At 41.8% G+C, this 17,594-nt stretch overlaps 2 protein-coding genes across 2 annotated transcripts; one reads left to right on the plus strand and one right to left on the minus strand.

The window, feature by feature from the left end:
* Positions 1–2,923: 2,923 nt before the first annotated feature.
* Positions 2,924–4,918, minus strand: LOC143898307 (uncharacterized). The gene is made up of 3 exons (XM_077407684.1): positions 4,699–4,918; positions 3,973–4,156; positions 2,924–3,862 (listed from the first exon to the last, which is right to left on the minus strand). The coding sequence occupies exons 1-3, from the start codon at positions 4,916–4,918 to the stop codon at positions 3,304–3,306; spliced, it is 963 nt and encodes a 320-aa protein (XP_077263810.1). The 3' UTR covers positions 2,924–3,303.
* A 3,103-nt stretch (positions 4,919–8,021) lies between these two features.
* Positions 8,022–8,942, plus strand: LOC143898308 (uncharacterized). Its single transcript, XM_077407685.1, has one exon. It carries the CDS (start codon positions 8,022–8,024, stop codon positions 8,940–8,942), a length of 921 nt encoding a protein of 306 aa, XP_077263811.1.
* Positions 8,943–17,594: the final 8,652 nt, after the last annotated feature.

Consider the following 17,594-nt stretch of genomic DNA (forward strand, 5'->3'; position numbering starts at 1 on the left):
TTAGATATAAGGAATAATAATACTTTTAACAAAATGCGAGTGGACAAAGCGAAGAATATGTTTTGCCCAAACATTAGTACTTCGTTTTTATTAGTGGCCGATGAAAACCAAAAACCGGAATATATTACCACTGCATGGTTTGTGAAAAATATATCTAAGTGGTTTTCATATATGACTTCGAGAAATTGTAAAATAGCGCTAGGCAAAAAAAATGAAGAAATTTACAACGAGAAAATTTCTTTTCTGCGTGAAATGATCGACCTTTTTACTACCATGACAATAGGGAAAAATGAACATTTTAAACCCGTGCAAAGAGGTATGATCATTTCAACAACGTCAGTTATAAATCTCGTGGATTATCTTATAAATAATCGTGAATTTAAATTTGTATTAACTGGTCGATTTACGCAGGATTGTTTGGAGAATCTTTTCTCACAACTGCGTCAAAAAAATGTAATTTCAAATTGTTTACAATTCAAGAACGATTTGAAAATAGTAGCTATGGTAATGTACTTGAAATCAATATCAAAGAGTAATTACGATCAAGATGATAGTGAATTTTTTTCTGGTTTTTTGGATTATTTAAACGACAAATCAAAAATGACTACAAAAACGAATTCGGTTGAATTATCGCAATCTGCTTCAGCTGCTTCAATCATTGATCACATTCCACCATTTGATTATGACAATATAATTGAATACAATAACATAGAGATGAATTGTTTGTACAACCTTGCAGGATACTGTTTGAAAGCTGTTCAACGGTCAACAATTACATGTTGTAAATGTATACAATCTGCAGGTTCTAAAGTACCAGTACAGTTTAAATTTTCTAAATTAGTACGTTTAAAATGCTACAATACTAATACCCTGCACTTTGTTAATGAGGAAACATTTTGGGTATTCTTAAAATTGGAAAATATTTATCGACATTATCAACGGTATTTTTCAAAAATGCGTGACGTTAATTTGCTAAAATTTTTGTTTGACAAATTTTGTTCCGTTCCAGCAGATCACGTCTTAAACTGCCATAATTTGCGCCAAAAATTATTCAAAAGGTTTGCTACGATTAGATTGAAACTTAAAAAGAAACATAGAGCTTCATCATTGCGTTTTTACAATAGTAAATCCATGGCTATGCACTATTCTTTTATGTAAAGTGTAAACTTATAAAGTGTACATACATGGAAATAAATGTCTCAGGATTGTTTACGCGTCATGCGTTTACGATTCATTTACGCAATGTACCATTTAATCAGATGAGTATTAGATGATGATGTAATTTATTATACACTACAGACATAATTATATTGGCATAAAAATTTTTCTATTTATTATTACTCTTACATACAACCTAATTAATTTGCTTTCTTTATAATAACACGCAAAAGTATTTGACAATATGACTTGAATGACCTTTAAGGACGTTCTCCGGTGGCAGTTGTGCTCAACTCAGACTCACGGAGTAATGATATGGTTGACAACTACTTCCGTGCGTAAAAGTTTGAAACTCGTCTAGCCGCGCAGCTTTACTCGATCTGGCAAATTTTTGTTCCGTTTCCATTTCTTCAATACCAATCATAAATGAGTACGTTCTACTTGTTTATTGAGCATTTTAAAAGTAAATAATAATGAATCTCTCTCATAAAGAAAAAATATTAAATAACTTGATTTAAATAACGTTGCCCATAAGATCTTGACGTTCTCTACTTAACCTATATGTCGCAGCGGTAGCAACGTTGCCAAGTCTCGCAGTGATCTCTCCCTCTTTCTGCCTCCGAGCAGACAAAAATTATGTCCGATAGTGTTCTTTAGACGACTATTTCTCAAAAATAAATACCGCTTGCTATATCGAACTTTATTGTCACACGTTACTAATAATATGAGGCATCTTATACTATTTTTTTAAAAAAAATTCTAAGAAAACTACTTATTAATCATTAAAATGTCCGTGTCGAGAGAGCTCAACATAGGGATCCCGTGTTAAAAATCGGAACTTTAAAGCTGAATATCTCGAATTTTAGTACCGCAAGGGGCATTGAATAAAACGCCTACGTATAAAATGCGTTTAATTAAAAATATACTGAAAGTTTAAAAAAATAATCGGAACTTTGAAGCTGAATATCTCGAATTTTAGTACCGCAAGGGGCATTGAATAAAACGCCTACGTATAAAACGCGTTTAATTAAACATATACTGAAAGTTTAAGAAAAATTCTAAGAAAACGATTTTGCCGGTGAACGTCCTTAATGTTTCGTGGGCCATGTCGTATCCTGATTTTGCAGATTTGTTACTTTAGTACAAAAGATCTATAACTTGTAAATTTCATAAAACATTTCTCGATGTAAAAATATACATAATGTGTCATTATATGTATGTTGATGCGTGATATATACTCTATACTGTGATATAAATTAAAATATATATCTCTCTCAAAAACATATAGTTTTAACATGGATGGAATTATTAATTTTTTATTATTTATTAATGAAAGTTTATACAAAGGTTATGATCTTAGAAGATCGAAGTCGACAAAAATACGTTTAATCAGACCACGTATAAATTATTTGGTATTTTTTGATAATAATTATTTTAAAAAAAGATTTGTAATGTTAAAATACAGCTATTCATGAAGTGGTACGTCACGAAGAGGTAGGTTAAGTGTGCGCATGCGTCAACCGAGTGAAACGGTGAGCATATTGCTTTCTCACTCGTGTGATTCCACGCATAAATGGCGACCATCCAGTTGTGGCCAGACTCTTATTAGATGGTCTCTAGGTAAGACTAACTCGATAGCGCACTGTGTAGGGAGCGTGTTTTGTCGATGACGCATCGAACCTGTCGGGACATGTTCGTCGTAAACAACATTTTTCTAGGAAAAAGGGGGTGTTATCTCGTAGACTAAACAATTTCGCGCTATTTTTTTTACGACGCAGTACGTAAAAAACAAAGGAAGAAATGACGTCATCGGGACGATGATCGACCCGATAACGCATCGAACCTGTCGGAACATGTTCGTCGTAAACAACATTTTTCTAGGAAAAAGGGGGTGTTATCTCGTAGACTAAACAATTTCGCGCTATTTTTTACGACGCAGTACGTAAAAGACATAGGAAGAAATGATGTCATCGGGACGATGATCGACCCGATAACGCATCGAACCTGTTGGAACATGTTCGTCGTAAACAACATTTGATAAAATATAGGTAGGGATGGACATGCACGCAAAGAAATTACATCGTTTATTTAGTTGTAAAAAAAGCCTGTTTATTTAACTCTTTTTTACATAATATATATTACATACTAAAAAACTAAAGCTGCGAGCTCACAATCGACGATCTGATTCATATTGAACGCATCGCTAGCGTATATTACATTCGACGCTTCCTTGGGATCCTTCACAGTGGGCGCGATATCGGAGAACTGCGCAAACTTTGCATCGACCGTCGCAAGTATTCTGATCAAACGATCGAATCTCGCATCGATGCACCGATCGAGATCGAACATACGATGCATCGTCGATTCGGTCATTCTCAAGCATACGTTTGCAGATTCGAGACGTATGAGTTTGATGTTATTAACTGTACAAACTCTCACCGTTAGCGGTCCAACGTTTATAAAACTATGGATATCTTTGAAGTCATTGCGAAAGAAATTCTGAATATTTTGCCGTTGTTCGTATAGTGTCTTCCACGTTTCGAGAGACAACAGCAGTTCCTTTCCTCGGCGAGGATCTCCAACGGCGATCTCCACGTAGCTCGGTGGACCCACGTTGATACCAATTTCGAGGAATTTGTATTCCATAGCTGTCAGCGCGTATCGTCTGCTGAGTATACGAACCGCGCGACGATCCAACGAAATGCTGTATAAAATAAATGAAATTAGTTTCATTTATCGTAAGTATTACAATTTGCTAAGATATAAAAAACTGGGGTAGGCTCTATATGTTTTTTTATCCTAAACGAAACTTACCTATTACATTTCTTCTCATACGTTTGAGTTTCAACGTCGTGAATCGGCACGTAATAATTCATGGTATTCATGCGTTTTGCACTGTTGTTGCTGCTGCTGCTGCTGCTATTGCATTTCAAAGGAGAACATTTTCGCTTTCTAGACTCTGAGAAGTTGACCGTCAGTACAAACGATCGCGACAAGACTGATCATATAAAATTAATCGAGTATATCCAAAGTAATGATGTGGTGGGGGAAAGGGAGAAAGGGAAATAATGTTTATAGAACGGCGCAGTGGATTTTTTTTAGGAGAGGGGGAAGTAAAGCTTAGTCTAACGGTGATGATTGGAGAGGGGAAGGGGAGTAAGAAATAAAACATTATAAAAAGTTATATATAATTTATTTATTAAAAAAAGATCGCAAATCTTTATGGTGTCGCGCGCGACCACCAGTTAAATAGTTTTATTACATTTTGTAACGCGCAATTCTTTTTATGTTTTCCGCATCGCATAGTATTGGTGTCATCTAGTTTATTGAAAGATTCGATATCTTCGTAATGCGCATCCAGAGTCTCGACGATTAAGTTTTTTCGCGCATAATTCTCCAGCAGATCGACCAGCCATTCTCGTTTTTGGCATCCCTTGACGTACACAAGAGTCGGCATCTCGTCGTCATCGTCTTCTTTGTCTTCTTTTTTGTCTTCTTCTATATCAAGCACGGCCGATGTAATCAGGCGTTTTACCATACTGTACGGCACGTTTCCGTCTTCCCATCGTAATCCATGGTGATTGCGAATCAACCAGATAGCGCACGATTTGTCAGATTTTGTGAGGAGATTCCACGGCATGGGGTAATTAAAGATGTGATGCGTCAGAACGCAGCCTTTTCTCAGCACCGCCACCTCCTTCACGACAAATTTCATCCCGACGAGGAATCCTTGCAGGTTCACGAACGTTGGTACGGACATGACGAGATTTCTTTATCTTTCTCTCGCTCGTCGATGCGTCATTCGAGAGGAATGACGCGCAACTCTGCAAACCGTCTCGCGACACTCTGATTTATATTTCCCCCTCCCTTATTCCTCTCAATAATTGTATCGGAGATTGATGGAAAGAGAGAGAAAATATTTACGTCGACGTTGCCGCGAACATTCAGACTATTTTGCGCACCACGTTCTCGCGTACGTCTGACAGAGATAGAAGGAGTCGACGCTCGAGTGCCTGCCCATTGAGAAATACTCTCTCACAACGTCTTGCTTATCGCACGCCACGTCATCGAAGACGAAGATCGAGTTTGGACGTGCGTCGCTCGGTGGAATGACGTCACTGTTATTGGAGAACGTAAAATAGCCGATTTCGTCGATCGATGTCAACAAATTCTCCAAATATCGATATTTCGGTTGTTGCAGCAATTTCGAGTACACGTACACGTTTTCGAAACGTACACCGTGCGGACTTTCCAGCAAGCTAATCAGAACATTGGTTTTACCGCAATTCGAAGGGCCGCAAATGATCGCGCGTATAGTAGTCGGTAACATCGTACCGTGCTTGCGTTTCTCCACGTTGCCCTCCATCGACCGTGATCTGTCGTCGCAATTCGTCACGCGAATCGCCAACGGTTGTCGCACGAATCTCATTTCTTTCCACACTGCCGACTTTCTGGCTGACTCGAACGACTATTTATAGGCGAGCGGAACCGCGAATCGCTCAGTAGCAAAAATGTTCGTCCTACTGTCGAGACCTTCCGATATTCGCGGTTTGAGCGCCGAACAGCTGCAATTTGTGCCAAAAGCCGTTCTGCTGCAAACGTGCGGCGATCACGTCCACTACGTGTGGGACAAGCTTCCGGAACATATAAAGGCGGATTTGGTTCAAGCATATCGTCGCTGTTACGAACATTACAATCGACCGTGGCAGCGAACGCACATCGACGGTCCCGCGCCAATGATAAAGGATTGCGGCGAATGTCAACGAAAAAAAATGGTGGAGACCTGTTAAATCGCGCGATAAACGCACTTCCGTTCGAATTACACATTCCCAGCTATCAATTTTGCGGTCCGGGAACTCGTTTACAAGAACGATTGGCGAGAGGCAATCAAGGTATTAATCCATTGGACGCGGCGTGTCGCGAGCATGACATAGCCTATTCGCGTAACCGCGATCTCACCGAGAGACACGCGGCGGACGAGATACTCGCTGCGGAAGCGCGAAAACGCATTACCGCGAGAGATTCGACTCTCGGAGAGAGAGCTGCCGCTACAGCCGTCTGGGCGACCATGAAGGCTAAGACGAAGCTCGGAATGGGTTTAAAAACGAAGAAATCGAAAACTGTGAAGAAAAAAAATCTAACGAAAAAACTGATACTTCCGACAGCGAAACGAGGCGGCGTATTGCCGATTCTACCGTTGTTGGGAGTTCTCGGTTCTCTGGCCGGCGGAGCGGCGGCAGTCGTAAAGGCCGTGAACGATAACAAAGCCGCGCGGCGTCAGCTGGAAGAGATGCAACGTCACAATCGCGCCGCGGAAGGTCGCGGACTTTATCTCGCTCCGTACAAATACGGACGAGGGCTGTATCTCGGCCCGCACAAACGCGGGCGAGGAGTAGCGTCAAAAAATAAAAAAAAAAAAACGTCAAAAAGACGTTAAATATGCCCGCGGGTATTACGACTAACGTACAATTGAATCGACTGGCAAGGCGTTTGCGCGTACCGTTCTTCAGAGGTGTCTTCATGCGTGATTCGTTACCGATCGGCGGTGTATGTCGAAACGAGAGCGGTATCGTGAATTTGGACGACGCAGCGGGTCCCGGTACTCATTGGGTAGCGTACGCGAAGAGGGAAGATCGAGTCGTATATTTCAACAGTTTCGGCAATCTTCGACCACCGAAAGAACTGGTGCGATATTTCGGGCCGAGCGTGACGAAGATCGAGTACAATTGCACGTCTTATCAGCGATACGATCAGAACATCTGTGGCCAATTGTGCCTGCAATTTCTCCGGACGATCGACGCTAATTTAAAGCCTGACGGTGCTCCGTGGTGACTCAGTATTCGTTAACGGTTTCCGCCGACATGTCTATAACGTTCACGCTGACGGGGAAGAGCAGCATCCTCGCGGAGCACTATTTTCCCGCAGTGGATCTGAGCGACGGTGACTACGAACTCGGTCTAACGTGCTTTGAGACTTATCACACGATTCCGAACGTGAATTCTTCGAACAATAAATTTTATTTCGACGAGGATGACACGGAAATTACGATTCCCGAGGGATCGTACGAGATACGAGCCATAAATGAGTTTTTGAAACGCGAAATTTCACGAAAACGCCCGCGACGCGTAAATCGTTCCAACGATGATCGTACGTCGGTCGCGAATATCGCGCGAGAGGCGACCGCTCGCGCGAACAGCTACAAAGACGAGGCCGCGGAATACCCGATAGTGCTCCGCGCAAATTACAATACGATGAAGAGCGAGATCAAGTGCGCTTTCAGAGTGAACTTTAACAAACCGAACAACGTCGGATTGCTGCTGGGATTCTCGTCGAAGCGTATATTGCAGCCGAGACAGTGGCACGAGTCGGAGGCGTCGATTAATATTATCAACGTAAACATTATCCGCGTGGAGTGTAACGTAACCGCGGGTGCGTACAGCAACGGCAAACGCGTTCACACGATACACGAATTTTCACCGAGCGTACCACCGGGATATAAGATATCGGAAACGCCGGCGCAGATCATTTATCTGCCGATCATCGCGCGAAGCGTTACGGATCTAACGATACGCGTCACGGATCAAGACGGACGATTGCTCGATTTTCGAGGAGAAGAGATCACCGTCAGATTGCATGTACGACGGCTACAGCGATAACGCGCGACGTGTGACATGCTCGTGTTGAACGACTCGGAGCACGCGACAAATAAGAATATCATTACGACTGCGACGATCGACGATATCATCAAATCGACATTCGGTAGCGTTAAAACTGAGACGAAAACAGAGACGAGAAAGAAGCTCAACGCATCGAACGTTAAATTTTTACAATCTCTGGGATTCGCGGTACGAAACATCTGAACAATGACTGAAATTCTTAACATCGGTGGCGAGCCGGTTTTTGACGATCGCATCGTCAAGATCGAGACTCACACGTACAACCCGTACGCCAACACAACGTTCGAGTATAGCGACGAGATACGAATACCCATACAACAGCAGGATCTGTATACGTTGCCGTGCGAAAGTTTTCTCTACGTCGAAGGAACATTGACGGTGACCAGAGCAGCCGGTCAAGCCGATAACGTGGTATTGGGTACTAATTGCGTCGCGTTCATGTTTGACGAGATTCGATACGAGCTCGACGGTATGGAAATTGATCGTTGCAGAAACGTAGGAATAACCAGCACGCTCATGAACTACGTTACGGTATCGTCCGACAGAAGCGTGATCCTGCGAAACGCGGGCTGGGAACCACATAATAACCCGAACGGATATTTCAATTTCTGCGTACCGCTCAACTTGTTACTGGGATTTTGCGAGGATTACAAACGCGTGGTGATCAACGCTCGTCACGAATTGATCTTGATACGAGCGCGCAACGACAACAATTCCCTGGTGGGAAGTCTCGCGTTGGAGCCTACTATCAAAATACTCAAGATACAATGGCGAATGCCTCATGTGGTATTGAACGAGATCAACAAGCTGTCGATGCTGCGCACCTTGGAAGACGGACGATATTTAAGTATGGGTTTCCGTTCGTGGGATCTGTACGAGTATCGCCTGTTGCAAAACACGACCAAGCATTCGTGGGCCATTAAGACCGCGACCCAGCTCGAGAAACCGCGATACGTCGTCTTCGCTCTGCAGACGGGTCGGAAGAACGTCATGTCCGCCGACACAAGCCGATTCGACGACTGCAACTTGACCAACGTAAAACTCTATCTAAACTCGGAAGTTTATCCGTACGACGATCTGAATTTGGACTTTGGTAAACACAGATAGGCGATTCTGTACGATATGTACGCACGTTTCTGCAAGGGATACTACTGATACGAATATCTCGAGCCGAGTCTCACCGTTTCGACTTTTCTACGTAACGGTCCGTTTGTGATCGTCGATTGCTCTCGCCAAAACGAATCCGTCAAAAACGCTACCGTGGATGTTAGACTAGAATTCGACTGCATGGAGAACGTACCGCCGAATACCTCCGCGTACTGTCTCATCATACACGACCGCGTGATTGAGTACAACCCGTTGACGAACGTGGTGCGCAAAATAGTCTGAATGTTCGCGGCAACGTCGACGTAAATATTTTCTCTCTCTTTCCATCAATCTCCGATACAATTATTGAGAGGAGTAAGGGAGGGGGAAATATAAATCAGAGTGTCGCGAGACGGTTTGAAGAGTTGCGCGTCATTCCTCTCGAATGATGCATCGACGAGCGAGAGAAAGATAAAGAAATCTCGTCATGTCCGTACCAACGTTCGTGAACCTGCAAGGATTCCTCGTCGGGATGAAATTTGTCGTGAAGGAGGTGGCGGTGCTGAGAAAAGGCTGCGTTCTGACGCATCACATCTTTAATTACCCCATGCCGTGGAATCTCCTCACAAAATCTGACAAATCGTGCGCTATCTGGTTGATTCGCAATCACCATGGATTACGATGGGAAAACGGAAACGTGCCGTACAGTATGGTAAAACGTCTGATTACATCGGCCGTGCTTGGTATAGAAGAAGACAAAAAAGAAGACAAAGAAGACGATGACGACGAGATGCCGACTCTTGTGTACGTCAAGGGATGCCAAAAACGAGAATGGCTGGTCGATCTGCTGGAAAATTATGCGCGAAAAAACTTAATCGTCGAGACTCTGGATGCGCATTACGAAGATATCGAATCTTTCAATAAACTAGATGACACCAATACTATGCGATGCGGAAAACATGAAAAGAATTGCGCGTTACAAAATGTAATAAAAACTATTTAACTGGTGGTCGCGCGCGACACCATAAAGGTTTGCGATCTTTTTTTAATAAATAAATTATATATAACTTTTTATAATGTTTTATTTCTTACTCCCCTTCCCCTCTCCAATCATCACCGTTAGAGTAGGCTTTACTTCCCCCTCTCCTAAAAAAATTCCACTGCGCAGTTCTATAAACATTATTTCCCCCTCTCCCTTTCCCCCAACACATCATTACTTTGGATATACTCGATTAATTTTATATGATCAGTCTTGTCGCGATCGTTTGTACTGACGGTCAACTTCTCAGAGTCTAGAAAGCGAAAATGTTCTCCTTTGAAAGATGCAATAGCAGCAGCAGCAGCAGCAACAACAGTGCAAAACGCATGAATACCATGAATTATTACGTGCCGATTCACGACGTTGAAACTCAAACGTATGAGAAGAAATGTAATAGGTAAGTTTCGTTTAGGATAAAAAAACATATAGAGCCTACCCCAGTTTTTTATATTTTAGCAAATTGTAATACTTACGATAAATAAAACTAATTTCATTTATTTTATACAGCATTTCGTTGGATCGTCGCGCGGTTCGTATACTCAGCAGACGATACGTGCTGACAGCTATGGAATACAAATTCCTCGAAATTGGTATCAACGTGGGTCCACCGAGCTACGTGGAGATCGCCGTTGGAGATCCTCGCCGAGGAAAGGAACTGCTGTTGTCTCTCGAAACGTGGAAGACACTATACGAACAACGGCAAAATATTCAGAATTTCTTTCGCAATGACTTCAAAGATATCCATAGTTTTATAAACGTTGGACCGCTAACGGTGAGAGTTTGTACGGTTAATAACATCAAACTCATACGTCTCGAATCTGCAAACGTATGCTTGAGAATGACCGAATCGACGATGCATCGTATGTTCGATCTCGATCGGTGCATCGATGCGAGATTCGATCGTTTGATCAGAATACTTGCGACGGTCGATGCAAAGTTTGCGCAGTTCTCCGATATCGCGCCCACTGTGAAGGATCCCAAGGAAGCGTCGAATGTAATATACGCTAGCGATGCGTTTTTTTTTTTTTTTTTTTTTTTTTTATTGAAATATAAGAAATATGACCATGGGAGGAGCCCATATGGTCTGTTTACATGGGTTGAATCACAGATTGTGTTGGGTACTTATCTTAAGGTTGTATCACACGCACACCTCAATAGAGGTGCTCCAATCCTAATCTACATTTATTTAAAGCTACAGGTCTATTCAGAATAGCTATCTCGAGAGGGAGTGTCGTTATGACACCCACGCGGCCGCGCGCAAAGCCCTACAAGTATTAGGAGGAAGATCCTCCTTGAAACCTAACCTAAAACATATAAATTTTATAATTCGACACGCCATTCGAATCTTTATGTGAAAAAATTAAGAATCGCACAACAAATAAATAACTAAATAAGAAATTTCCTATCGTGTTGCACTTTAAATTTGAAATTAAAATTAAAATTAAAATTAAACCTTAAGACTTAGGCTTACAATTCTCGTAAAATTACGCTCAGATAACAGTGGTAATCAGTTGGGCGTTAACTAATTTAAACAAACAAGATAAAATTGTCTCAAAGTTAAGACAGAGCACACCTCGATTGCATCTATTCGTACAAATCCTTCAATCATCTTTAGATATAATTATCTATTAACTTCTAATAAGAGAGTCTTTAATCATATAAAGATCGGCAATGAACATATAAACTTTTCCAAAATGAATGCCACTCTCGGTGAGGGGAGTTGAAGTAAAAACTCCAACGAGTAGGGGCCATAACCGAATAGTCCAGATAAAGCCTTTATCAGGGTTTCACGCTGATCATCATATTTAAAGCAAGTCCAGAAAACGTGTTCTGGAGTCTCCAACTCTCCACAGTATGGACAGTCCGGGGAATCCACCATGAGGAATCTAAACAGACTATCATGCAGGGACGAGTGTCCACATCTCAAGCGGTTAATAGAAGTAAATGCCCTTCTCTTAATGATAAATTCATCAAACCATGCCTTTTTAAAGTCAACGTTATTCTGATCATAGAAGAATGAGAAGAACCTAGACCCTCTGAAGATCCTTTCCTCAAAACACCATTCTATTGATTCTTTGTTAATTTCATTTTTCCATAAGCGCTTTAACTCTTTATGAGGAATTTCTTTGAAATCTCCATTTGGGCCATTACAGGCTGACTTAGCGGCCCCATCTGCAAGTTCATTCCCCCTAATGCCCACATGCGATGGGATCCAAACAAGATTAATATTCCAGTTCCTTTTTAGAAATTTAACCAAAAGGTTTCTTATTTCTAAGATCAAGAAAGAGGTCTGGGAAGGCTTAAAGCAAGAAGAGATAGCCAGTAAGTTAGATAGTGAGTCCGAGAAAATAAAAGCCTCAGACCATTCATGTTCCTCACAAATCTGAAGGGCTTTTAGAATAGCCATTGATTCCACCGTAAAGGAGGAAAGGAAACCAAAGGAGGATGCGCTGAATAATACCTCACCGGACTGCGAAACGACCGAAAAGCCAGAGGAATTTACCTCCCTCATGTTAGTAGATCCATCCGTGAAAATAGCTTGATTAGAGAGCAAGACCTGACCAAAAATCTCATTAAATTTAGCCATGGGAACAGAATCCTTTTTAATTAAATCACCAGAGACCCTGTCTACCTCTATGTGGGCGAACAGAGCTTCAAAGTTCTCAGGATAGCAAATCGGATGTTCCCTCTGAGGGATATATTCCATATATTCTTTAAAAGAGGAAAGAGCCTCCAAGAAGGGGTCACTCATGCGTTTACCATGCTCGATAAGTCTGCTGTTGTTTAAGTGTATTAATCTGTCCTTCAGGGGATGTGATACACTGGACCAAACTCTAAAGAGAAAACCCAATGCCAGGTATTTGAATCTAAAATAAAGGGAGGGTTCACGAAGTTCTGCAAGCATAACATTAAGGGGAGTTGAACATCTGTAACCCATAACCAATCTAATTGCTCTCATCTGGATTTTGTCCACCTTCGTAGACAGGTCCCTGGAGACAGAACTCATAAGGAAACCTGCATATTCAAGTCTTGAACGGATTAACGCCCTATAAACCTTCCTAAGGACGTATGGGTCAGAGCCCCACCACTTCCTACCTAAACATTTAAGAGTTCTGATTGAGTTTGCACATCTCTTTTCTAGCTTCAGCATATGAAACTTCCAATTTAGATTTTTATGAAAGGAGACTCCTAGAAAAAGTACCACATCAGATGGGTGAATTAAAGTACCAGAAACGTTCAAAGGGGTGCTCATTTTCATTCTAGTCTTATTAAAGATACAAAACTGTGTCTTTAGTGGAGATAATACCAATCCAATTCCCTTTAATTTCTTCTCAATATATTTAATGGCCTGTTCTAAATTCTTTATTCCAATAGCCAGCGACGGGGAGGTTGAATAAAGACAAATATCATCTGCGTACTGAAGCATATGCACATCACCGTGACTCATATTATCTATTTCAGTAACATATATTGTGTACAGTATCGGGCTCATTACACTACCCTGCGGAAGACCCCGATAAGCGAACCTTTTTTCATCCAACTCATGAAAGCTACATGAAACCCTTCTAAAAGAGATCAGATTATAAATAAATGTTTTGCTCTGCGGGGGGAGACCCAGAGTAGCCAACTTATCAATGAGAATATCCGGGAGGACGGAGTCATAAGCTGACTTCACATCTAAAAACGCAGCTGGAGTAGCCCTTTTCTCTTCAAATCCTATCAAAATGTCCGTGTATAAAATTGTTAAGTTGTCAAGACAGCTTCTCTGTCTTCTAAACCCATATTGCGAATCCGGGATAAGTTTATTCATTTCCAACCACCAAAGAAGTCTATTCGTCACTAATCTTTCCATGACTTTACATAAACACGATGAGAGTGATATAGGTCGAAATTTAACATTGGTTCCTTGTTTTGGAATAAAGAAAACCAAGTAATCTCTCCATTCCTCCGGAAAACTGCCCTCCTTGTAAAGGAGATTGTAAATTTTTAAAAGAAAAGCCTTGCCCAACGGGGAAAATTTCTTAATAATTCTATAATCGATTCCATCCAGTCCAGGGCTAGAACCTAAATTTACCGATTCCAAAGCCCAATCAAGTTCCTCAGGCAAAAAGGGCAAGTCCAGGAAAGGATCCGTTCCCGGAGAACTCAAGGATTCGTCTGGTCGCGGAGTGGGAGCCCACGGGGGGAAGAGTTCTTCAATTTGATTACGGACATTGTCGATTTTCTCTACAGGAACTGCTCTACCTGTCTCCGTCCTATTCCATCTCGAATCAAACTTCTTCATGGTGTCCCAAACCACCTTGGGGTTCGTATCTCTTTTGAGGGATTCTGCGAAACCCCTAAAAGCCTCAAGTTTAATCCTCCTCAACCCTTTTCTTGTTACCTCACACTGATATCTATAGGCCTCATAATCTACAGCTCTACCCGTTTCCATGAAAATCTGTAATTTTAACTTTCTTTCCGCTATCCATGCATCGCATTCCTCGTTCCACCAAATACACGGAGGACGAGGAGGAGAGGGAGGGGGGCTCCGAGGATTCCCCGGGGTAGCCTCCCCCACTGCTCCCTCCACAATTGCCAAGAACGAAGAATACAAGACCGAGGGGCTAAGCAGATCCGACGACATCAAGATTCTAAGATTTTTGTCCATAATAAAGCTAAACTGATTCCAATCTGTGTGTTTATTGTATAATTTGGTTCGCTTACGTAGAAAAGAGGAGGGGCCTCTGTTCATTGATGACGTAATCAAAACCGGATAATGATCCGATCCCCAGGCGTCATCTAAAGTCTGACATCTCAGTCTAGGAGCAATGGAAGCATGACAGAACGCCAAATCAATGGTTGAAGGGCCGCACGAAGCGTTGCCCAAGAAGGACGGGGCACCGTCACTTACTAGGACGAGTTCAGTATCCTCAATCGCAGACGACAGTGGCCTACCCGATTGACAGAGGAAAGAAGACCCCCACACCGGGCTGTGAGAGTTGAAATCACCTACGAACATACATCTACTACGACCATTATTGTTATCAAATTGAGTGAAAAATCTTACCCACTCGTTTTCAGAAATTTGACCACTCTGAGGGGGTCTATAGCAAGATATAATAATAAGATTAAAATCGGACAAAAAAACTTCAATTGCACATGCTTCTATTCTACCTGCGCAATCCTCCAGCACAGAAATCTCTCTGTATTTAAGGGCATGACTAACCAGAATAGCCACCCCTCCGCCTCTACTCATAACCCTATCCCGTCTTATCGTATCGAACCCTCTCAACATGAAATTAAATTGTGGTTTAAGCCATGTTTCCGAAATTGCAGCGCAATCGAATAATGTACTCTGCCTTTCCAATTCTTGAAAACGCTGTAACAAGGATTTTGCATTCCAATGTATCAACCTAAATTTATCCATTTCAAAATATGGAATAAGAAAAAACCAGAAAGAGTAAGTTAAGAAAAAGTAAAAAAAATGTAAAAGAAGAAGATTTACCTATACAGTAAAAATATAAAAATGAAGAAGTTTTAAAAATTAAGAAAAAAATGCAAAGCTCTAAGGCAAAGCAAACAGGTTAAGCTACTAAGCTATTAAAGATTCTGTAGTTAAAATAAAACCAGAGAGCGTTAACGCGTAAAAATGTAAAAAGAAAAAAAAAAAACTTTTGGCAAAACTCTATTCTTTTATATTCTCCTCGTGGAGCTTCATGGTTCTCTCTAATCTAGTCACCAGTTGGTCCAGTTGCTTCATGGTAGACGCCTTTTCCATTATTTCCAAGAGTTTGGATGAGATCTCCGGAGCCACCTTCTCAAGGCTAGCAGCAAATGTTCTTCCTCTCGAACTGGATTGTAGACTTGTCGCAAAGTTAGACGCAGACGTGCCACCCCTCGGCGGAAGAAGAGGGAAGTTTCTTGAAGAAAACGCTGGCGGACGCCGATCCTCATATAACGGGCAATTTTTATTTTCCCTTTTCTGAACTAAGGCCCTTGCCTCCATAAAGGGAAGATTATCAACGGCCATAACTCTTGCAATCTCGAGGTTCTTTATATATTTAAGGCATTTTCTATCACTAGTAGCGTGTTCTTCCTCGCAGTTGATACATTTCTTTGGTTCGGAGCAAGGTTTCTCCTTGGAGCTAACATGGTTCTCACTGCCACATTGCAGACATCTGGGATTCCTTTCGCAAAATTTAGATAGATGACCAAATAGGCCGCAGTTGAAACAGAGTCGTACCGACCTTTGAAACGGTGATGTATGAGCAATTGTTTTATAAATCTTTACATGGTCCGGTAATTCTTCGCCCAATTTCTGGACACAGACCGCCTCCGAGTCCGACCAAATACCAGTGGTGCGATCCCTCCTCCTCAGCCTGAAGAGGTCCGAGATTAGGATATCCTGATTCTCTTCCTCGATTACAGTCTTTAGCTCAGTCAAGGATATGTCGAGAGGAATGCTTCTTATAACAAATTGACGAGTTAATTTGTATTTCGGAATGTATGTTATAAATCCTTCATCCCTTATGAACTTGTTCCTCAGAGCCATATTAGCCGCGGCCTTTGACGGAAATGTAACCCTCCACGTGTTGAATGAAGAAGGCGCAACGCTATCATATTTTACGTTTGCTGACCTGAGTTTTTTAGCCATTGTAATCATTGAGAAACGTTTCCTGGGTTGATCCTTTGTCGAAGGAATGCGGAACAAAACTATAAAGGGGGCTTTTGTGTAAGCTCCATATAAAGTAGTCGACTCAGTTGAACCGGACTTGCTGTCCTGATTCTTAATTGGTGGGATAACCTCTCTTTTCGTATTTGACTTACTCGTAGACGTCGGGGTTTGTTTACTTGATTTCTTCGCGGTGGAAGACATAGTACTCAAGACGACTTGTCTCTTCTTACTGCTCTTATTATTCACCATGGATCCTGCAGCCTCCTCCTCTTCAGTGGAAGAGGGAAGGGGACGCTTTCTTGATTCATCTTCAAACTCCATATTATCCGTCATTTCACCCTGATAATTCTTTGGTTGCGATATAAAATCTTGAAAATCTTCTCTTGCATCTTCAAAAGTAGGCGAAACGGGGGACGGGGGGTTGCCCCCAGCCGACATGTCGGCCGAAAGAGGTTAACGCCCCTCTTCGTTAAGAAATATTCCTCACACGCAATGTACCGAACAGTAGCCCCACACAAAAAGACTCCCGGCAGACAGCGGACGCGCCTGTGCTCACACAGGGCGCTCAAAAAATGACTCAACTATCCGCAAATTAAAATCACTCACAATTTTAAGTGGAAGATAACTCGCCACCGTGCGCACGCCACGATGGCGAAACCGGAAGTCCGCTAGCGATGCGTTCAATATGAATCAGATCGTCGATTGTGAGCTCGCAGCTTCAGTTTTTTAGTATGTAATATATATTATGTAAAAAAGAGTTAAATAAACAGGCTTTTTTTTACAACTAAATAAACGATGTAATTTCTTTGCGTGCATGTCCATCCCTACCTATATTTTATCAAATGTTGTTTACGACGAACATGTTCCAACAGGTTCGATGCGTTATCGGGTCGATCATCGTCCCGATGACATCATTTCTTCCTTTGTCTTTTACGTACTGCGTCGTAAAAAATAGCGCGAAATTGTTTAGTCTACG

This window comes from Temnothorax americanus, unplaced genomic scaffold (genome assembly GCF_048541705.1).
Source record: "Temnothorax americanus isolate GAGA-0224 unplaced genomic scaffold, ASM4854170v1 Scaffold23, whole genome shotgun sequence".
Taxonomy (NCBI): Eukaryota; Metazoa; Arthropoda; class Insecta; order Hymenoptera; family Formicidae; genus Temnothorax; species Temnothorax americanus.